This window comes from Ammospiza caudacuta, chromosome 7 (assembly GCF_027887145.1).
Source record: "Ammospiza caudacuta isolate bAmmCau1 chromosome 7, bAmmCau1.pri, whole genome shotgun sequence".
NCBI lineage: Eukaryota > Metazoa > Chordata > Aves > Passeriformes > Passerellidae > Ammospiza > Ammospiza caudacuta.
The window spans coordinates 45,417,717-45,436,670 of record NC_080599.1 but is presented as its reverse complement, the minus strand read 5'-3'; the positions used below and the strand labels follow the sequence as shown (position 1 = coordinate 45,436,670).

General features: G+C 46.0%; 1 protein-coding gene across 1 annotated transcript; it reads left to right on the top strand.

The window, feature by feature from the left end:
• The first annotated feature begins 8,043 nt into the window (after positions 1-8,043).
• Positions 8,044-17,024, top strand: LOC131559961 (cytochrome P450 2J2-like). Its single transcript, XM_058808549.1, has 9 exons — positions 8,044-8,250; positions 9,761-9,923; positions 10,556-10,696; positions 12,611-12,771; positions 13,588-13,764; positions 14,305-14,446; positions 15,032-15,219; positions 16,235-16,373; positions 16,846-17,024. Exons 1-9 carry the CDS (start codon positions 8,044-8,046, stop codon positions 17,022-17,024), a joined length of 1,497 nt encoding a protein of 498 aa, XP_058664532.1.
• Positions 17,025-18,954: the final 1,930 nt, after the last annotated feature.

Genomic DNA, 18,954 nt, shown 5'->3' with positions numbered 1-18,954 from the left:
ACAGAGAGAGAGCAAATCTGAGTCTCTCCAGGCCACCCAAAAAGTGATTTTTGATTTGTCAAAATAATTGTTTAAGGAGAGGAATTGAGAGCTTGGAAGATTTCCAAAAATGTGTTAATCTACACTTTTTAAATTTCTCTTTTTATGTAAGGAAGGGGGGAAACTAATAATAAGCTTGTAAATCATGTGGTTAAGTTTAAAGAAAAATGCTTTGGGAAAGTTTTCTAGCCTCCTGCAAGACATTTTGTTTTTATTCCTTCTGTCTCCTCAAGACTTTTGCCTTCTACCGTTTGCCAGCAGGACTGGAAAAATTCTACTGGTCCTGTCATCACAAGGGACGCTTGTGGAATTGTTTTATTGTTACCCTTCTCCTTCTGGTAGGATGAGATCAGTCCCTTCATTTAGCTGAAGTCAAGGCATCTTCTCTCTCGTTCCAGATGTGCCAAGCTGCTTGTAAACAACGAGGGCTGCTGTTAAATTGTGGGGTGTTCCTGAGCCTCTGAAGGTTGCTGTGCTCCACCCTTCAGGTAAAAGGGCTCACAGGAAGCCTTTGGGGCAGAGGAGACCCCAGTTCCACTTTCCATGCAGGGAGATTTTCCCAGGAGGACTCACAGCAGACTAAAGGCAACATTGATGTCTTTTGAAGGTTTATCAAGAGCATCTTGCTACGGCTGGGGAGGGGGCAGCAGCCTTTGCAGCAGCCCCTCTTGGTCTTGGCTTTATTTTAGGGTGGTCTTGTGGCCACTAAGCAGACATGAGCGATAAATTTACCTCCAATGGCTGCTGTTTTGAGCTGTTTTGGGGATTTTAGGCACAAAAAGCCAGTTCTGTGTGTTTTATAGCAAGCCCAAGGCTTCACCTACCAGCTCAGCATAGAAAGGTTACCCATTAATAACCTGTGTTGGTTGGGTTCCCTTTGTTCCCAGAAAACAAAGGCTCTGTGTTCACAGCTAAATCCCCCATCCAAGTGTTTCCTGTAACAAAACAAAAGCCTGCTAAATAGGAACGTTTCTCCCTCTGGGAAACGATGCATTCCCTCACGTTCACGGTATGCAGTGTTCCCTTAGTTCACTGATTTTGTTACTTTTTACAGTTCAGTTTCCATACGCTGCTGCTCATGTGTGGTGCCAATGCTGCTGGTGATGAATTTCTCGCAGAGCTGACTTGAGCAATGTCTCTCTGTAGTAATCATTTTCTGTCTCCCCATCGTTTAGCTGAGTACATCGTCTCCAAGACCTTTCACCAAGCATCCATCAGCAAGGAGTTCAAGCTAAGCAAGACATTACCCTGTTCCAGAGGCTGAGCAAATCACATGCCTACCCTGTAACTAATTACTTCTATTGGCTGATTGGTTTTTAATGCATCTGTTTTACAGGTAAACAGATTTATCTTAGGAAGGCATAGGTAATAATGATGCTAGTTTTTTTTTTATTCATTGCCTTCCATCAGAGACTGAAGGCCTGGATCATAAGATGGGTGTCATTCAGCTGTACAGTCCCTTGATTTTTGTACCTAGGCAGAGTGGGCATCTGGGATTGCTGGGCATGATTGGAAAAGCCTAAAAAACTTGTGGAGTCTTCTAAAAAGATTTCATAAATGGATGACATTAACCATTAACACGTGGTTTCCAACCCCAGCTCCTTATCAACTTCCCCTTTATAAAACAGAATTTTTGTAACTATCAGAGTCCCTGGAGAAGCCATTTTCTGGTGCAAGGAGCCCACAACATGGATCTCACATGCAGACAGGACAAGAGCATCAGCCGTTAGTGATGTTCCACTCACCCTTCTGATCCCAGGTGCAAATCTGATCATGGATATCTTGCAGACATCTCAGCAACTGCTCTGGCAACTGTGATGCTGCTTGTACATTGGTTGTATTGCAGAAACACTCAGAAATGTCCCAGAGCACACAACCCATGGATCAAGGGGACCCAAAAATCAGCGCTTGGCCCAAAGTACTTAAGATTGAAACACCAGAAGGGTAGATGGAAGCACTGGAGATGGAAAAGCTCTGTTCATTGATATAATTTAGATACAATCAGGGGATTGCAATAAAGGAATGGATCCTGAATATCCAGTTCAGGCTTACAAATTAGGGAAAGGGAAGAAATTCACCAAGTTAAAATTCTTGGAGGGAGCTGTCAAATATGTACATGGAAAGGTAAAGCCATGGGCAGAGAGCAGTGTCTTGGTGATGTCCTCATCCACACCACTCCTGCATGTGTTTTTAACTTGTTTTCAAAGAAGTGTGAGCCTTAAAACCAAAAATCTATTGCTAGAGCTACTCAAGAGTGGCAGTGGCTGCCTTCAATCTATTATGGCCAGCCTTGGAGACCTGAGCCAGGGTGAACCCAACAAGAACTCACCAGTGTCCATATGTAACAGACCTGCTCAGGTGAAAGTGTGGCTCCCCCATTCCTGGACTTTTCTGCTTTGCAAAGACCCTTCTTTTTTCATTCCACCACAGCCAAAAAAAAAAAAAAAAAAAAAAAAAAAAAAAAAAAAAAAAGAAAAAAGAAAAAGAAGAAGAAAAATAAGAAGAAAAATAAAAAAGAAGGGCTTTCAGGGTAAATTTTACCAGGGCCAGGTTTTCCTGCCTGCCATTCCAGGGCTGGGGGAAGGAGGAAGACCTTTACCTGCTGCTCGCTGCCGGGCAGGGGGCACCACGAAGGGAACAGGACGCAGCCGTCTGGCGGCAGCTTTTTTCGGCTGTATTTCGGCTCGCCTGCCGGGCTGGGGTTGCAGCTGGCTGGCCTGATCTCCTTCCCTCCCACCGGCTCTCACTGGGAGCAGAACATGCCTTCTCCTGCTGATTTCTGCTTGCCATATTGATTGCAGCAGGGTATAATGGAGACAAGTCAGGCAGAAAGCCAGCCACCCTTGGGAATGATTAAAGAGCAAGCGGGAAAGGATAGAAGTGAAGAAAAACAGGCTGACACTTAGGACGTGGTGGATTTGGAGCAAATTATGCCCTTTTCCCCACCTCACCCCTGCGAGGTGCCTGGGATGGTTCAGCGGCACCTCTATTTCAGCTCTGCCCAAAAGAAGCATCATATCGACCCCCATGAACGCGGGGAATAAAATCCCCAAAACGTGTACAATATCCCTATTGTGCATGGATTTGCAGCCTGATTATTCAGAGCATAGCCAAGGAAAGGTAAGGCTATGACCCATTGTTTTCCTGCGATCAATTGAATACTGTCATTTGCATTTAAAACGCTCTAAATTCGCACTGTCAATATGCCAAACAGCTGCTCGAGCTTTTCAGCATTCCATGGTGACAATCACACTATCATACATCATTGGCACCAGGATTTGCAATACTCTCAGTGTCAAAATTTTGTGGGTTTTTTTTTAAGAGGAAAAAAAAATCCTCCCCTCCCCCCAAAATACCCAAACCTGTGAAAAATCCACTTTTAAAATGATGGCGTTCGATGCTGCTAAGCAGGCCTTCACAGATGCCAACATATCAAAATTCATCTCTTTTCTTCCTCTCCTACAATTAAAAGGTAGTTAAGAAAGAGGCTGTTCCTGATAGACCCACCTTCTGTTTTCTCCTTTGTATGCGTATTATTCATTAGCAGTCTAATAAGAGTTTCAAAATGCTCTGTGCCTCTGCCAGCAGGGCATATGTATGTAGACATGTGCTTGTGACAGATAAGTACATAAACAGCATATTGGCACCAGAAAGACATCTGTGCCTAGAAAAACGCTTGTGATATGTACATAAATGACATTTTAGCTCTAGTCAAGTCCTTGTGGCTTTGAGAGGAATATGTGACTGTACTCTTCTCTGTGAATACTGAAAAGGTGCGCCTTAGACGGGAGAGCTTTCCCGAGGTTTGCGGGGAGCCGGAGGATGCGGAGCAGCCCGGGTTGCGGCAGACGGAGGGAGAGCCGTGCCGGGGGAGGGTGGGCGCTGCCTCTGGGGGGAAGCACCCGGCACCCCCAAATCCCACTCTGCATCCTGCATCCGGACGGGATGTGCCTGCAGGGCGGCGCTGGCAACGGCGGCGCAGCTCCCGGGAGAGAGGGGAATAAAATCTTGGACCAAAACGCCAGGGGTGCTGCAGGGTCGGGGGCACAGGGAGCGCTCCCTGCAGCACTTTCTGCTAACTGCATTTAATTAGCTGGCTCAAGTCTGAATGTGACCTCTTCACAACTGGTTTCTACAGCAGAAAAGGGACATGTTGGACTCTAACAGAAGGAGACTGAGCATCCCATCTTCTGGGATCCTCCCCAGATGGCACAGGCAGACACTGTAGGTCTGCTCACACCACTTGGTTTAGGCTCCTAATGCCTCAGTTTGCCCATTCCTGGTGACAGCTCCCTGACTTGGAGTTCTAATGAGCACTGGAAATGTTGTGGCCAGGAGGTTACAGCTCAGAAGTCTACGGTCCCAGGGAAACCTAGAGATTTCTTGCACCTAGTCTGGGTGAGGGAGGAGAGAGAGAGAGGGAAGATGCAAAATTGGAGGCACTTTAGTATTCACCAAACACACACACAGCAGTAAATACGGACTTGGCTTACTGATTCTGGGCATTGAAGCCAAAGTCTGGGATATATGGGAGCCCTTATGTCCCAGTGAAATAACCCAAGTAGGGAATTTCAGACTAAGTGAGTTCAACCATGTCTTTCCTGAGTTCACCCGAGGTTTGGGTGCTCCAGTACTCTCCATGCCTGGCTTTCTGAAATTACAAAACCCCTGTAGATTTCATTTGATCCAGTAAAGTAAACCCTGAAAGGAAATGAGTGTCCTGATCTGCCAGGTTCATGAAGACTCACCTGTGCTGGACCATGAAACAGCAGCTGGACCTGCCTGAAAACCTTCTGGAACGTGGATCGGGGTGGTCGCTGCTGTTCAAGAGCTTGCCTGTGGTGAAAATGGCCTCACTTCCTTGGGTCTGACATAAAGAGGAGAGAAACAGCAAAATATTCCTTACTTGAAATCAGGATGGGTCCTTGGACTTTGCTGAGCCTGTTTGTTGACATGACCTGAGCACGCGGCTCCCGGGGTGGGCGGGAGTCTCGCACCTCCAACGTGATGGATGGAACAACAGTGGTGGATGAGCTGTTACTTGCCTGAAAAAAAGTGGTTTGGGGGAAAATTGTCTCCAGTCATTCTCATTTTGCTTGTGATTTTTCCTACATATGTTTCTAATCATTAAGAAATTCTGTAGCTTAAATAATGCTCTGAAAGTACGGTAACTGTTGGACTACATTCTGTTGTAACCTTATTGAATTTCACTTCTCTGGAAAAAATAATGGGATACTATATCTTGAAAAACAAATGGTAATTGCATTTTTAACAGAATGTTTCTCTTTGTGTTTCAAAACCTTCTGCACACAGTTAGACATCTAGCCAGGGAAGAAGGTACAAAGCATATGGGCCAATTTCTGTCTCTTGGCTGTTCAAGATGCCTTAATATTCAGGCAGTGATGTGTGCCTGTCCATGCAATATGGCACAATTTATCCACATGGTATCCTTGAGCTCAGGTGAGGTGGTCAAAAGCTGTGTACTGGCATCAGATGAGGTATTTGAGGAGAAACTGGGGGAAGGTGGGTCTACATCCTGTTCCCTACTAGATGTGTGGGTGCACATCCTCTTATGAACTCAAATTTGTGTTATTTGATCTGCAGAACACCAAAGTTCCAGCATTCATGGTGCTAGCCAGAGGAACAAGTTCATCCTGCAGGTGACCAAGATCTTACAGATAAGGATCTGGTCAATACTGCAGAGATTGGTGTTGTCCAACAACCTTTGCACTGCCCACGTGCCATGGCGATGTGACTTCCTCAGTGCTTTGGGGATTTGCACATCACCACGTGCTGAGAACTGGGTTGATTAAAGCCTGGGATCCAAAATAGAATCACCACAGTTTGATAACATGCTGGTGTTACTGTCTGCCAAGGTTAGGAGAGCCCTGGTAATACTGGAAGGCTCTTCCCTAATTCTTTGTAAATCTGGCATGTTAAGAACTTTGTGAGAGGATGCATTTGGACATGTGAAGCTTCAAGGCAAAGGAATAGACTTGAGGTTTCTGACTGACAAGACACATGTGAGTACATGCAGAATGTGCTCCTCCTGCTAAAAATAACATTTCTCCTGTCAACCACGATGCACCCACCCCCACAACACCACCCAGAAGAACACATTAACACCTTGGCTTTGCACGTAGCCCGATTCACAGCAGCCACAAGTGGTAGAGGGATCTGCACTCTGTGCATGCTGACAAATCATATGGCACAGCGAGGAACAGAGGAGTGAAACTGGGCTAGCAGAAGTTGACGCCTTATCATCACAGTCCCTCTGAGCATGCTGTAGGCTGACACCTCCACCAACCGAGTCATCTCCTCGGTGCCAGGATGAGGAGCACGAGCCTGCTATCCTGATTTAGCCTCTGGTAAGCCAGGCTTGGCTTGCCACACCAGGAAGGCTGGAAGAGGCGCGTGGACGCGAGTGGTGCAGGAGCGCCGTGGGCGCGCCGGCATGAGGAGAAGCAAAGCACATCCAACCACTGCTGCTCACAGCTGTGCTATGGGGACATGTAAAATGTGCTTTATACACAAGGGATGTGAGATGTTTCTCCCGTTGCTGTTCCTTGTTTGCTGCCTAATCCCATCTAGGAACCTGTAAATATTTCAAAGCAAGAAGGGTTGGGTTGCAGATAACTTTTGCCCCTAAAAAAGACTCCTGCCATAGCCAAGGTGCAGGTCTGTCAGAAAGCCTGCTTGTGCTTCTAAGATAATGAAAGACAGGGACAGCAAAGCTTTTTAAAATGGTCAAAGACTAGAGAATACCAGTTTTTTTTTTCCAATTATTGTTTCTTATGGAAAGCTGCACTTTTTTTCCTTAAAAATCAAAAAAACCCCAAACCATCATATGGCAGTAAAAATTGACCAGCCTTCAGAATTTCTCATATTAATTTTTTTTTTCCTTAAAAATGAAAAAAACCCAAACCATCATATGGCAGTAAAAATTGACCAGCCTTCAAAATTTCTCATATTAAATTTTCATTCAACCCAAGCCATTATAGGATTCTATGGCAGTAAAAAATGACCATCCTTCAGAATTTCTCATATTAAGTTCTAGCCAAATAACTTGAAAACTCATTATTTATAGTTTTGCTTTACTATACATTTAGATTCGTTGTAAAAGTAAATTTCGTAAAAGGGAAAAAAAAAAGGGAAAGAGTGAGCTGGAACCAAGTTGTAGCTAAATATCAGCAGGTGACACAAGATTGCTTCCAAGTCATAGAGGTCACTGTCAGTCCACTGCAGCCTTCCCCCAGGACAGTGTGAAGCCTTATTCAAAGGAGATTTTCAGAAAACCCAGGAGATTTAAATGCATAAGTTCCAATCCCATGGCAAGCACATGAGTCTATGTTCTCACTCTTGAAATTAAGCTCCTTTAACTCTCATTTGTGTGGCTGGGAGAGCCCTGGGCCCCTGCAGTTCTTCCCTTGCCTGAACCTCCCCTGACAGCTCTGGCAAAGCCAGGAAGGCTTTGGTGGGCAGTGAAGGCACCCAGCCCTTTGCAGATGGTGCTTAGCACTTAACAGGATCAGCCCCTCAGCCCCTTGTGTGGTGTCCATCACCTCAGATGCCTCAGCATCCCTGAAAGTGCGCGACGCCCACCACATGTGATCAGCCCCATAAGCTGCTTTCACCTCACCTCGAATGTTTGCTGTGCTGATAATCCCAGCGGGGTGTCATATAAAGGAGCCCCTTGTTCAGGGCAAAAGGGAGGAATGCTCTTCCATAAGGAAATCAGGGAGTTGACAGAGATGTAAAGCTAAAGGTTTGCAAGATTGCTTTTGCTTGGCCAAATGTTGTGAGGTTTCAGGGTTGTTTTTGGAGATCCTGGAGTTTAAAGTTAGTTATTCAGCAGGTGTATATGGAAAAGCAGCTTCCAGTCAGCTATCAGCATTTTAGCTTTTTTTGTTTCTTCTCCAGTCGTTGCTTACTCCTGTTTTAGCAAATGTAACACCAGAATCAAGTCCCTTCCTGGGATGAAAACCTGCGAGTTCATCAGCCAAGATGGAGCTTCAGTTTTGGCCTGATTTTGTGTCATTCTCGAAAAAGCTGAATGGTCGGATGCTCTTGGTGGTTCTGGTCTTGTCTCTTTTGATTATTGACCTAGTGAAAAAGAGACGACCCAGGAATTTCCCTCCAGGGCCACAGCTCTTTCCTCTCGTGGGAACCTTTGTGGACTTTAAGCAGCCCCTCCATCTTGCACTGCAGAAGGTAAGAGCTCCACAGACATTTTCCCTACTAACAATATCTTATCCTTCCATGACTCTTATCACTACACTGAGAAGCAGCAAGGGCAGCCTCTGCAGAGCTGGGTATATAACAACCACATGAGATAGATGACCCTTCTTGGTTTTATCTCTCACAATCACCTCCTCTTCCAGGGGAGTAGGATGGTCCAATGGGAAAGAAATCAATAACGGAGGAAGCCCTATATGTTCCTTCTTTTTCTTCCCATCTGACTGTAACCATTTCCATCTGGACCTCAGAAAGGGCTCCGAAGGGCTGGGCCAGGCTGGGGGAAAGGTGAAAAGTGCTGTGTGACAGCGGAACTGTTTGGAGATCACCTCTGGAAATTGTCCTGTCATTGTCTTTGCTCAGAGGCCAACAATTCACCCCATCACATCTGAAAGAAACATTTAAAATCCTGTCCTGTGGCTTCTTCTGTGTTGCAGAAAGAGGGCATGATCTCTCTGGAAAGGATTTACTCCCACCAGAGACAAAAAGAGAGAGATTTTATGCATGCTGAGTATTTCTCTCTGATAAGGTGGAAGAAGTTCTGACATGCTGACTGCAAAAATCCTTTCTGGTGACTATTTGTCTCTTGCTTTTGCTTGGCAGGCTGACAACTAGCCTGTCTACCCTGGGTGCTCTCAGGCCACCAGCATGGGTGGTCCCTGAGGGAATCCCTGAGTTAGGATATTTTGGCAATACACACAGTTATTAAGAAAATTAATCCCATTTACTTACAAGCACACAATGACTGAGACACCCATTTGGTCCCAAGCTGGTTTCGTGAGTCACCACAGCAGTCTGGGGTGACCCTGTGTGTCCTTTCATGTAGATTTATTCTAAGAAGAAGATGAGCACCCTGACAGAGAGAAGATATGATCCTTCTTTTACCCTTATACATCTCAGAGGAGACACTAATGCCAGCAAAGTCCATGCAAGGAAAATGGCTGCAATTTGGCCATAAATGCAGTCAGGCTTAAAATTAGAAGTACGTGTCTAGCAATAAGCAGTTAGAGCTCCTGTCTAAATGGGAGAGCTGGAGAAGAAACCACACTGCTCTGGACACAAAGTTGATGAAAGGGATAATTTGTTGTGCTTTGCCCTCAGCAGGAAGAGCCTGAGTGTGGTGACCCAGGTGGTGGGACAGAAAGGGACAGAGCAGATGCCCATCAGTTAGAAAGCAACTTACATCCTTGTTACAAGCCAAATTGATGGAAACACCTGGTCAAGCCCAGGTCACACCAGATAACAAATATAAACAATCCATCTATCCCATACTAAAGCTCTCCAGCCCTTTTCATGCCTTCTCCAGCCTTCATGGAGTAGCTGAGATTGGATGGGAGCTGCATGCTCGGGTTTGGGTTTCTCTGAAGTCCCTTTGCTTCAAGCAGGGTTAAATTCAAAGTCAGATTTCCCTGTTCAAGGTCTTGGCCTGGAGAGTTTTGAACATTCCCATATTCTTGTTCTCAGAGGACAATGGACTCTCTTTCAGCTTACGGGTCGGTACGGGAACATCTTCAGCGTGCAGTTTGGAAGTCTGACATTCGTGGTGGTCAACGGGTACCAGATGGTGAGAGAAGCTCTTGTCCACCAGGCTGAAATATTTGCTGACCGGCCAAATATTCCACTCCTCCAAGAAATATTTAAAGGCTTTGGTAAGCACAGCCACCAGGATTTTGGGACAAAACTTTCATGTCTGGAATGATCACTGTTAGAGGGAAAGAAAACGATTGAATTCAACCCTTGTGAGCTGCACCTGTGAAAGTTTGCACAAGGGAAGGCAAGAATACTAATAATCTCACAGGGGTATGTTTTAATCTCTGTGCAATTTAGGGATGAGGATGGGCTCAAAACCAGGTTTTAATGAAAGAGGAGAAATAAATGCAAGCTGCCCAAAGATCGATACACTTGCAGCGTTTCCCCTTGGTTTTCATTGCTCCTTTACTTTCCCTGCCTGAGTTGCACACAGCTCCAGAGACGGGGTGCTCCTGCCTGCAGCTCTGCCAACAGCGTGATAGTACTCAGAGTATTTTGGCTTACACCTTTTTTTCCCACGCAAAGTGACAAAGTAGCAGATTAAAGCAAATCCATAAAGCTAGATCTTTAGCATAAGCCAATTACTCTTGAATTTTAATTCCCAGGAAAAGCCATAGCCTTTTCCACATCCACGAGCTTTGTTTGCCTTGGTTTGGGGTTTTTGTCCATGATGAATGGACATGGTTTTAGAACCCTAACACTCACAGATGACCCTGAGAGAAGATTTTTCACCTGTTTTTTCCACCTACAGGGCTTATATCATCCAACGGGCACATATGGAGGCAGCAGAGAAAGTTTGCTTTAGCAACACTGAAAAGCCTTGCTGTAAATTTTGAGGAAAAAGTGCAAGAGGAGAGTCGGTACCTCGTGGAGACAATTGAGGAGGAGAAAGGTGGGGGTTAATGCACAGCACTGTGCTCAGAGCTTCCAGCTAAATGAATGATGAGAAGTAAAACTCTTACCCCAGCACAGCTCCAAACATGCAAAACATTTCTTCAATAGCTCAAATCTCTATCTTATACTTCCAGACTGTGCCTTTTAGCACTTATTTTAGACCTCAGGCCTCCTATTTTAGCTGTTCCTTAATAATATTAAGCAAATATATACTAGGTGGTTATTAAAGCATGAGTGTTTACATGGCTAAGGAAGTGTCTCATGCATTCTGCGAAGGAATAAACACAGCTCTCCTGCTATCAGGCACTTCCACTCAGAGGCTTAGTTAACCTCTGCTTGTCCTTGGTTTTGTAAAGTATTTTAAAACTTGTTTAGTCAGGCTTTCCCTTTGTATCGCACACAGATGAAGCGTGTGCCTTGCTCTTTTATGGTCCAGCTTTTAAAAACTGCCAGAGGGATATTAGTAAGAATAATTTGTATGTTGGTACATGGGTGATGTTGCACTTCAGCTTTAAATAGAAGCAGATGGGGTTGAGCTAATTCTATGGAGCTATATATAGTAAACAAGAAAGATCTAAAAAGGAATTGTGAAATTATATACTAAACTTGCTCCATTTTAATTGCTGTTGCACTGAACAGGCCAAATACTCCATGTTGCCAATTGATTATAGTCTTCTATAGTCCTAATCAATAAACTAATTAAGCTGCTGGTTTGGGCCTTTCTTCCCATTAGTAATGACAAATAGTGATCATGTCCATCACTCTAATATCTGAGCACCAGCCTGGTTTAATTACTTTCTTGAAGAGTGGAGAGAGCAGCAGTGCTGCGAGGAGTGCCTTGCATTTCAAAGTGATGCTCAGCAGCAGCTCAGGGCTGGACTGGGCTTGTCACTGAGATCAGTCTCTTGTCACAGCAAGTGGCTCTCCAGGCTACCCAAGGAGATGGAGGTCTCTGCTCAGGAGCTCTCTCAGAGAACACAGATGTGACAAGCATCACATCACGCTTCACTTTATTAATGGGCTCTATGGGCCACATGAGCTGTTACTGGGGTTTACAGGTGGGCACAGAGATCTGCAACCCTCTCCCCTCTCTCCTCCAGCTCCCTTGATTTCTTCATGGTGGACAACTAAAGCCCAGGGCAATGGTATTTTTGCAGTGTGGCTGTCCTGGGCTCCCTGCCCTGGGAAAAGTTTTGAGGGATCCTCTCCTGGTGTTTAAAATTGGCACCAAACACAGGTTGAAGTGGGCAAAGTTGACAGCCATAGCATGGCATGCTGCTGGTTGTTTTCCCTGGAAAATGCTTCAGACCCTGCTTGGGCAACTCAGTGCTAATGTCACTGCCTAGTAGCAGCCTGGGCTGCACACAGGATGGGATGTCCTGGCCCAGGCTCCAGTGGGATGCTGGAGGTGATGGGGGTGGTGGGTACCCCAGGACATGGGGTGAAACCTGAACCCCACCATGGGTAAGAAGTAGGTCTCACCCTGATTCACAGCTGTGGACCTAACAGAAAATATGGTTTTGACTGAGACTGAACAGCAAAAACAAATGAAAGCTGTCTTTAGAATCATAGAATCATGGAGAGATTCATGTTGGAAAAGATCCTTAAGTTCACTGAGTCCAAACATTAACCCAGCATTGCCATGTTCACCACTAAACCATGGCCCCAGGTGTCACATCTACACACCTTTCAAACACTCCAGGAATGGTGACTCCACCACTGCCCTGGGCAGCCCCTTCCAAAGCCTGCCATCCTTTCAAATGAAGAAATTTTCCCTCATACCCAGTCAAAATCTCCTCTGGCACAACTTGTGGCTGTTTCCTCTTATCCCTTGTTCCTCGGGAGACAAGACCAACTCCCACCTGGCCACAACCTCCCTACAGGCAGTTTCCTTTCCTTTTCTTTCCTCCAGGACAGCCCTTTGACCCTCATTACAAAATTAACAGTGCTGTTTCAAATATCATCTGTTCCATAACTTTTGGGAGCCGCTTTGACTACCATGACAACCGTTTCCAGGAACTGCTGCACTCCCTGGCTGAAACGCTGCTGCTCATTGGAAGTTTCTGGGGCCAGGTAAAGCCACTGGGATGTTTTTCCAGCTTCAGCTGCATGGAACAGCTCAGAAACTGGGGATTCTAAGGCATTGGTATAATCTGCCTTTTCCTGTAGAAAAAGAGCCGTGTTTAAAGGAAGATGACCAGGAGAATTGTTTTACATTAGATGGGATTTATACACAAAGCCTACCAGGAAAGCAAGGAAGTAAGTTGAAATTATTGAGACACATGGAGGAAAAAAAAAAAAATACTACAGGACTGTGAAACCAATCTTATGCCTGACATAACCAAAAAAACAACAGGAAAACCTTAAAAGAAGATCTCAAAAGAACATCTAAAAAGAAGAACTAGTAACACTTTGAAAATTCCTATCTTTTTCCACACCCATATCCCAACCAGTTTCTTAAATAACTTCTATTTAGGGAAAAAAAATTGAGATTCCAGGTTTAGAAACCAAATAGGTGGATTGTGGTGATGTATTTTCTGTGTGGCCACACACCATGGTCTGATTTCTGTCCCCTCCATGGGGACACACTAAGGGGCTCATCTGCATCTACCTCACCTGTGGCCACCTCACATTAGGGGGCAGCTTTGGCCATTCAGAATTTGAGAACTTTATCAGGAGGAAATATCTGTCCAATTCTTATCTTGTTTGCACTGGTTTACACCTATGTAAATAAATTTGTACAATTTGGACAGTTACAGCAAGGATAATTTTTTTTCATGGTAGCAAACAGAGTTAATCAATTAATTGAGAGTCCCATCCTCTCAGCTATGATACCTGCTCTTTTCTAACTCAAAAAATGCTCTTTTGCTCTGTTTGATTTCTTACCAGCTTTATAATGCTTTTCCTTTGATCATGAGATGGTTGCCAGGACCCTTCAGGAAAATCTTCAGGCACTGGGAGAAACTTCAATATTTTGTGAAAGGCATGATTGCGAAGCACAAAGAGGATTTGGACCAGTCCGAGGCAGGAGATTATATTGACTGTTACCTGAAGGAAATAGAAAAGGTAGGAAGCAAATAACCAAAACCACCTAAAGATTAACCCATAGAATGAGCAGAGAAGATTCGGGGCTGTTTTTTCAGGGGAGTTCTTGCCTCACAGTTCTTGCCTTCCCCTCCCTACCTCTGCCACATCAAACTTTTGCAGCAGCAGAAGCCTGATCACTTAGAAACACATATTTTTTTTTTTCCATTTGAAAGGATTTACACTTTGTCTTTCTCCCTTTTTCGTTCTGTCACACGGCGTAGGAGGACTCTCGGGGAACATATTCATGTTTCTGTGAGCACTCGCACGCCTGTGTTTGCTATTGTGAAACTTGACATTTAAAAATGCTACCTGCTTTCAAGAGCCACTCTACAGCAACCAGGGTGTCTGTCAAAACAGTCCATAGGGCTTGAAACCCAGTGAAAGGCTGGAAATTTCCAAGCCCAGGTGTAGATAATAAAGGAGCAGTAGGACTTCAGTTACGCACAGGTGATTTTGGATTGGGTTTTAAAAGCATCCCCTCCAGAATAAGAGCTTTCATTGCCATGTTTTTCCTCCAAGTTTAAGGGTGACACCAGCTCCTACTTCCATGAGGAAAACCTGCTGTGCTCCACCTTGGACCTGTTCTTAACTGGGACAGAGACAACGGCGACCGCCATCCGCTGGGCTCTGCTCTACATGGCCGCGTACCCCCACATTCAGGGTAGGGCCACTCAGGGGTCCTTTGCTTAGCCCAAAACTGGGTAAGGGAAGCTCAGGGAACAGAGTTATCCCAGCTCTCCCACATCTTGGATATGCCTGTGCCCCAGGTATCCTCTTGGGAACCTTTTGAGGACAAGTCTTAGGAGATGCTATTGAGGGAACTGAGAGTGTTTAGCCCAGAAAAAAAAGGAGGCTCAGGGGGGACCTTCTCATGCTCTACCACTCCCTGAAAGGAGGGTACAACCAGGTGGGGGTCAGTCTCTTCTCCCAAGGAACAAGTGACAGGACAAGGGGAAATGGCCACAGGTTGTGCCAGGAGAGGTTTAGGTTGGATATTAGGGAAAATTTCTTCAAGTTTGAAAAAGTTATCGCTGGGAAGACTGTTCCCTCTGGAACAGTCTTCCCAGGGGAGTGAGGCAATCACCCTGGAAGTGTTCAAAAGGAGTGTGGATGGCACTTCGGGACATGGTTTGGTGGTGGCCGGGCAGTCCTGGTTTAATGGTAGGACTTGATCATTTAAGAGGGCTTCTCCAACCCTAAAAATTCTATGAAGAGGGATATTTTTCATTTTTTTTGATCCCTGTAGAGAAAGTGCAGCAGGAGATCGACGCCGTGGTCGGGCAGTGCCAGCAGCCCTCGATGGCCGACAAGGAGAAGATGCCCTACACCAGCGCCGTGCTGAGCGAGGTGCTGCGCGTGGGCAACGTGGTGCCCCTGGGGGTGCCCCGCATGGCCACCAGCGACACCACCCTGGCTGGCTTCCACCTGCCCAAAGTGCGTGGGGATCACCGGCCTTCGTCCCACTAGCCTTCATCCCACGAGCCTTTTGTCCCACCAGCCTTCACCCCACGAGCCTTTTGTCCCAGGAGCCTTCACCCCAACAGCCTTCGTCCCACCAGCTTTCGTCCTACCAGAGCAGGGTCTTCAGGGCCCAAGCCCTGAATCTCACCTGAAGGGGAACCAGCCAGCCAGGATCTTACAGAAATATCACAACTGTAGAGAAAATACAAGCCTTCTTGATGGATTCTGTGGGGTTGTTATAGATCTCACCTCCTTACAGAGGAGAATTGTGAGATCCTCAAGGTGTTGGCTGTAATTGATAATTTTAAAAGGTTTATGCCTTAAATTTTGTAAAAGACACCCTCAGCATGTTATGGGAATAGAGGAAACATAGGAAAGCAAACAGTTGGGGTTTGTTAATTCTACACAACATTAATAATCATCTATTAAAAGTAGCACTTGATGAAAGACAGGTAATGAATATTGTTTCACACACACTGTTCTGCAATTACAAAAGCAAATACAGGATTTATATATAACTAGTCTCTTCCCTCTATATGACTGGTTGCACTGAGGTAAATTTTAAAAATTCAGGCATTTTCTTCCCCATTGATTAGAATATTTCTCTTGCTGATGGAGAATGTGGAGATAAACCAGATCAGTTTAATTTTTTTTCTAAAAAAACCACATTTTAAAAAAATCAATTGAAAATTACTTGATTAAATTGCTTCAAGGTCCTATGGGAATGCAATGCTACCAATTTAAAGTTAGTTTGCATTACCATCACCTGTTACTGCAGCTCAGGATGCAGATCAAAACTCAGTAATCTGTAAAGACACACACACAAGTGAACAATCCTGCAGCTTTCATCTTAATTACGTAGCTTAGGGGTGGGGGAAAGGCCCGTTTTGCCGTTAAAACAGTGTAATTTACAGAGCTAATAATAACCCAGTCTGACAACATTTCGGCTCCTCTCCGCGTAATCGCCCCTTTTCTCCACCTCTCGCAGGGCACCACCCTGATGACCAGCCTGACCTCGATAATGTTCGACAAAAACGTGTGGGAGACTCCCGACACCTTTAATCCTGAACATTTCCTGGAAAACGGCCAGTACAGAAGGCGGGAGGCTTTTCTGCCCTTCTCTGCAGGTAGGGTGATGGATGGCGAGGTGGCTTTTCTTCTTGCAAGGCTTTTATTTCTTCCCCGAGACACTGCTTATAGAGTAGGGGGTACCGCTCTTGTTCAGCTTCCAGCCCATCCCCACAGCGAAAATCCCAGTCACAGTTAATAGAGGCTGCTCGGAGCGGGGAGGAAATCAATTTGTTACTGCAGGATGGAAAAGAAAAAAAAAGGAAAAGAAAAAGGCTCTTTTTCTTCCTGCAGAAGTTACATAACTGGGTTGTTCAGACAGTTTCCGCTCCTCGCCTCTCGGAACAGGCGCAGTTTGCTCGGTAGTAAACTGGGGAAGCTTTGAGCAGATTGTGTGGGTGAACATTGCCACCTAACCTTTCCAGGAAGAAAAGCCGCCGCAGCCTGTGCGAGGCGGCGCGGCCCGGAGGAGCCTCGGAGTTGGCTGAGCTCGCTCGGCACTCTGTCGGGTTCTTTGTGCTCCTTTTCCAGGTAAGAGGGCTTGTCCCGGGGAGCAGCTCGCCAGGACCGAGCTCTTCATCTTCTTCGTGGCCCTGCTGCAGAAGTTCAGCTTCCAGGCCCCAGCTGAGGCCGCGCTGTCCTTCGCCTTCACGCTCAGCCTCACGCGCTGCCCCAAACCCTTCCAGCTCTGCGCCGTGCCCCGGCACTGAGCCGGGCCTGGCTGCCCCACAGCCCCCCTCAGCCTCACAAACTGGGACATCGACCCTCCCCTGACCACCCCAGAGATTCTGGGCTGAAATGATGGGCCCTGGAGGTCCAGAACCCGCCGCTATCTGGGTGGCAGGGGCAGGGCACAAGGGCCACATCCTGCCCGCTGCAGCAAACAATGGGGCTCTTCCCTTCACCTCATTCCTGCTCCCCGCTACCAGTCTGACAAAATGCATGGATTTAAAGGCCTTATTCCCTAATTTCAAGTGATAGCAATTCCCAGAAAAGTGTCTGCCAGCTGCAAAGTCATGGTTTGATGTTGACTTTTCCATGGGGAATATGTCCATCACCCAGAGACCACTTAGCAGCCCCTAATGCTGCAGCACCCAAATAGCCAAGGGTTCCTGAGGTGTCCCTGCTCAGAGCGAGCTCCTGGCCTTGGACACAAGCTCTGCACTCAAGACTCAGCATCAATTTGGGCTTTCAGGTGGCCACAGCCAACGCTGAGCTTCAGGTGGGATTGGGCTCAGGGTGGGGGAAACTCCCTGCAGCACCACATTGCTGCTGTGTGATGGAAATCACAGAATCAAGGAATAGTTTGGCTTGAAAGCGACCTTAAAGATCAGCCCCTCTGCCATGGGCAGGGCCACCTTCCACAAAATGATGCTGCTCCAAGTCCCATCCAGCCTGGCCTTGGACACTTCAGGGATAAAAGATATCTAAGATATAAAATAGATCTCTGCAGCAGCAGCAGCAAGATTTTTTTTTTTATCTCAAAGAGTATATGGGAATTTTAATTACAAGGCAACACGGAAGCAGAAGCTGCTTCTACCACAGCCCAGCCCCAGCGGGATGGCACAAGGAGCTGTGCTCTCACCAGGTCTGGAAGGGCCATAAAAATATGATACAGTAATTTTATATTAGAAAAGCAAAAGGTTTGTGCTAGTAAAATCCAAATCAGAAAAGCTGCAACAAAATAATCCCCTGGGGTTGTTGGGGAGCTGCTCACCTGAAGCGCAGCAGAAAGGGAACAGCAGAGTTGGAAGGGTCATGCCCGTGGCAGCTCAGTGCTGGCCCTCAGGAAGGAAGTGTTGGAACAGTGGTTTTGTGGTGGCAGGTCACGAGTTCAGCACTTCCCCTCTGCTTCTGGCAAAGATTTGTGTCTGTGTGAGCAGCATGGACGTAGTGGGGGCTAAGGAAGCAGCTGGGACAGGGCACCCTGCACCATGGACACAGCTTCTTCCTATGCCAGGCCTTTTTGCATGAGAGTTAATTAATTATGCAACTTGTAGAGAATTTCTCCATTTATGTGACCAAGCATTTGTGCTTAGAAATGCTGTTTGATGTCCTTCAGTTTAGACTATAGTCACTATAGCAAAGATTAGTCTTCTTGTTTTTGTTGGTTTTTTGCTTCGTACCTTTCATAAGTGACTTTTCTGTGGGTACCCACGTAGGCTATGGAATAGTTAACAGGAAAAGAGGATTACATCGAGTTTCATTTCCACTGGTTTTCTCCTCTGTCCCCGGCAGTAGCGGCTTTGCTGCGGTACAAAGCAGTCCCTGTGCAGTGGCAGATTTATGCCACAGGGGAGAGTGCTCTGCACATCACATCCCTGCCACGCCGGGCACCCGGGGATTCTGTCACTGAGCTGTCCTTCCAACTGATCACTTTAATCCTATTGCGTTTTTAATTATTGTGTCACAGTCACAGGCTCCCATGTTGTGTTTTTGTCTTTGTGAAAGAGAAAACATAAAAGATACAAGGACTTTTTGTCACCTATGAAGTCTTCAACGCCACTCGGGACGAGGCACTGGTTTCTCTCCACTCTTGTGTTCCTTCTGTTGTCGGTCTGACCTGTGGCTTGTGGCTGCAGCTTGTATTATTTGCACTGGCTTAGCAAATAAATATTGATCTCTCTTTCATTTCCAACT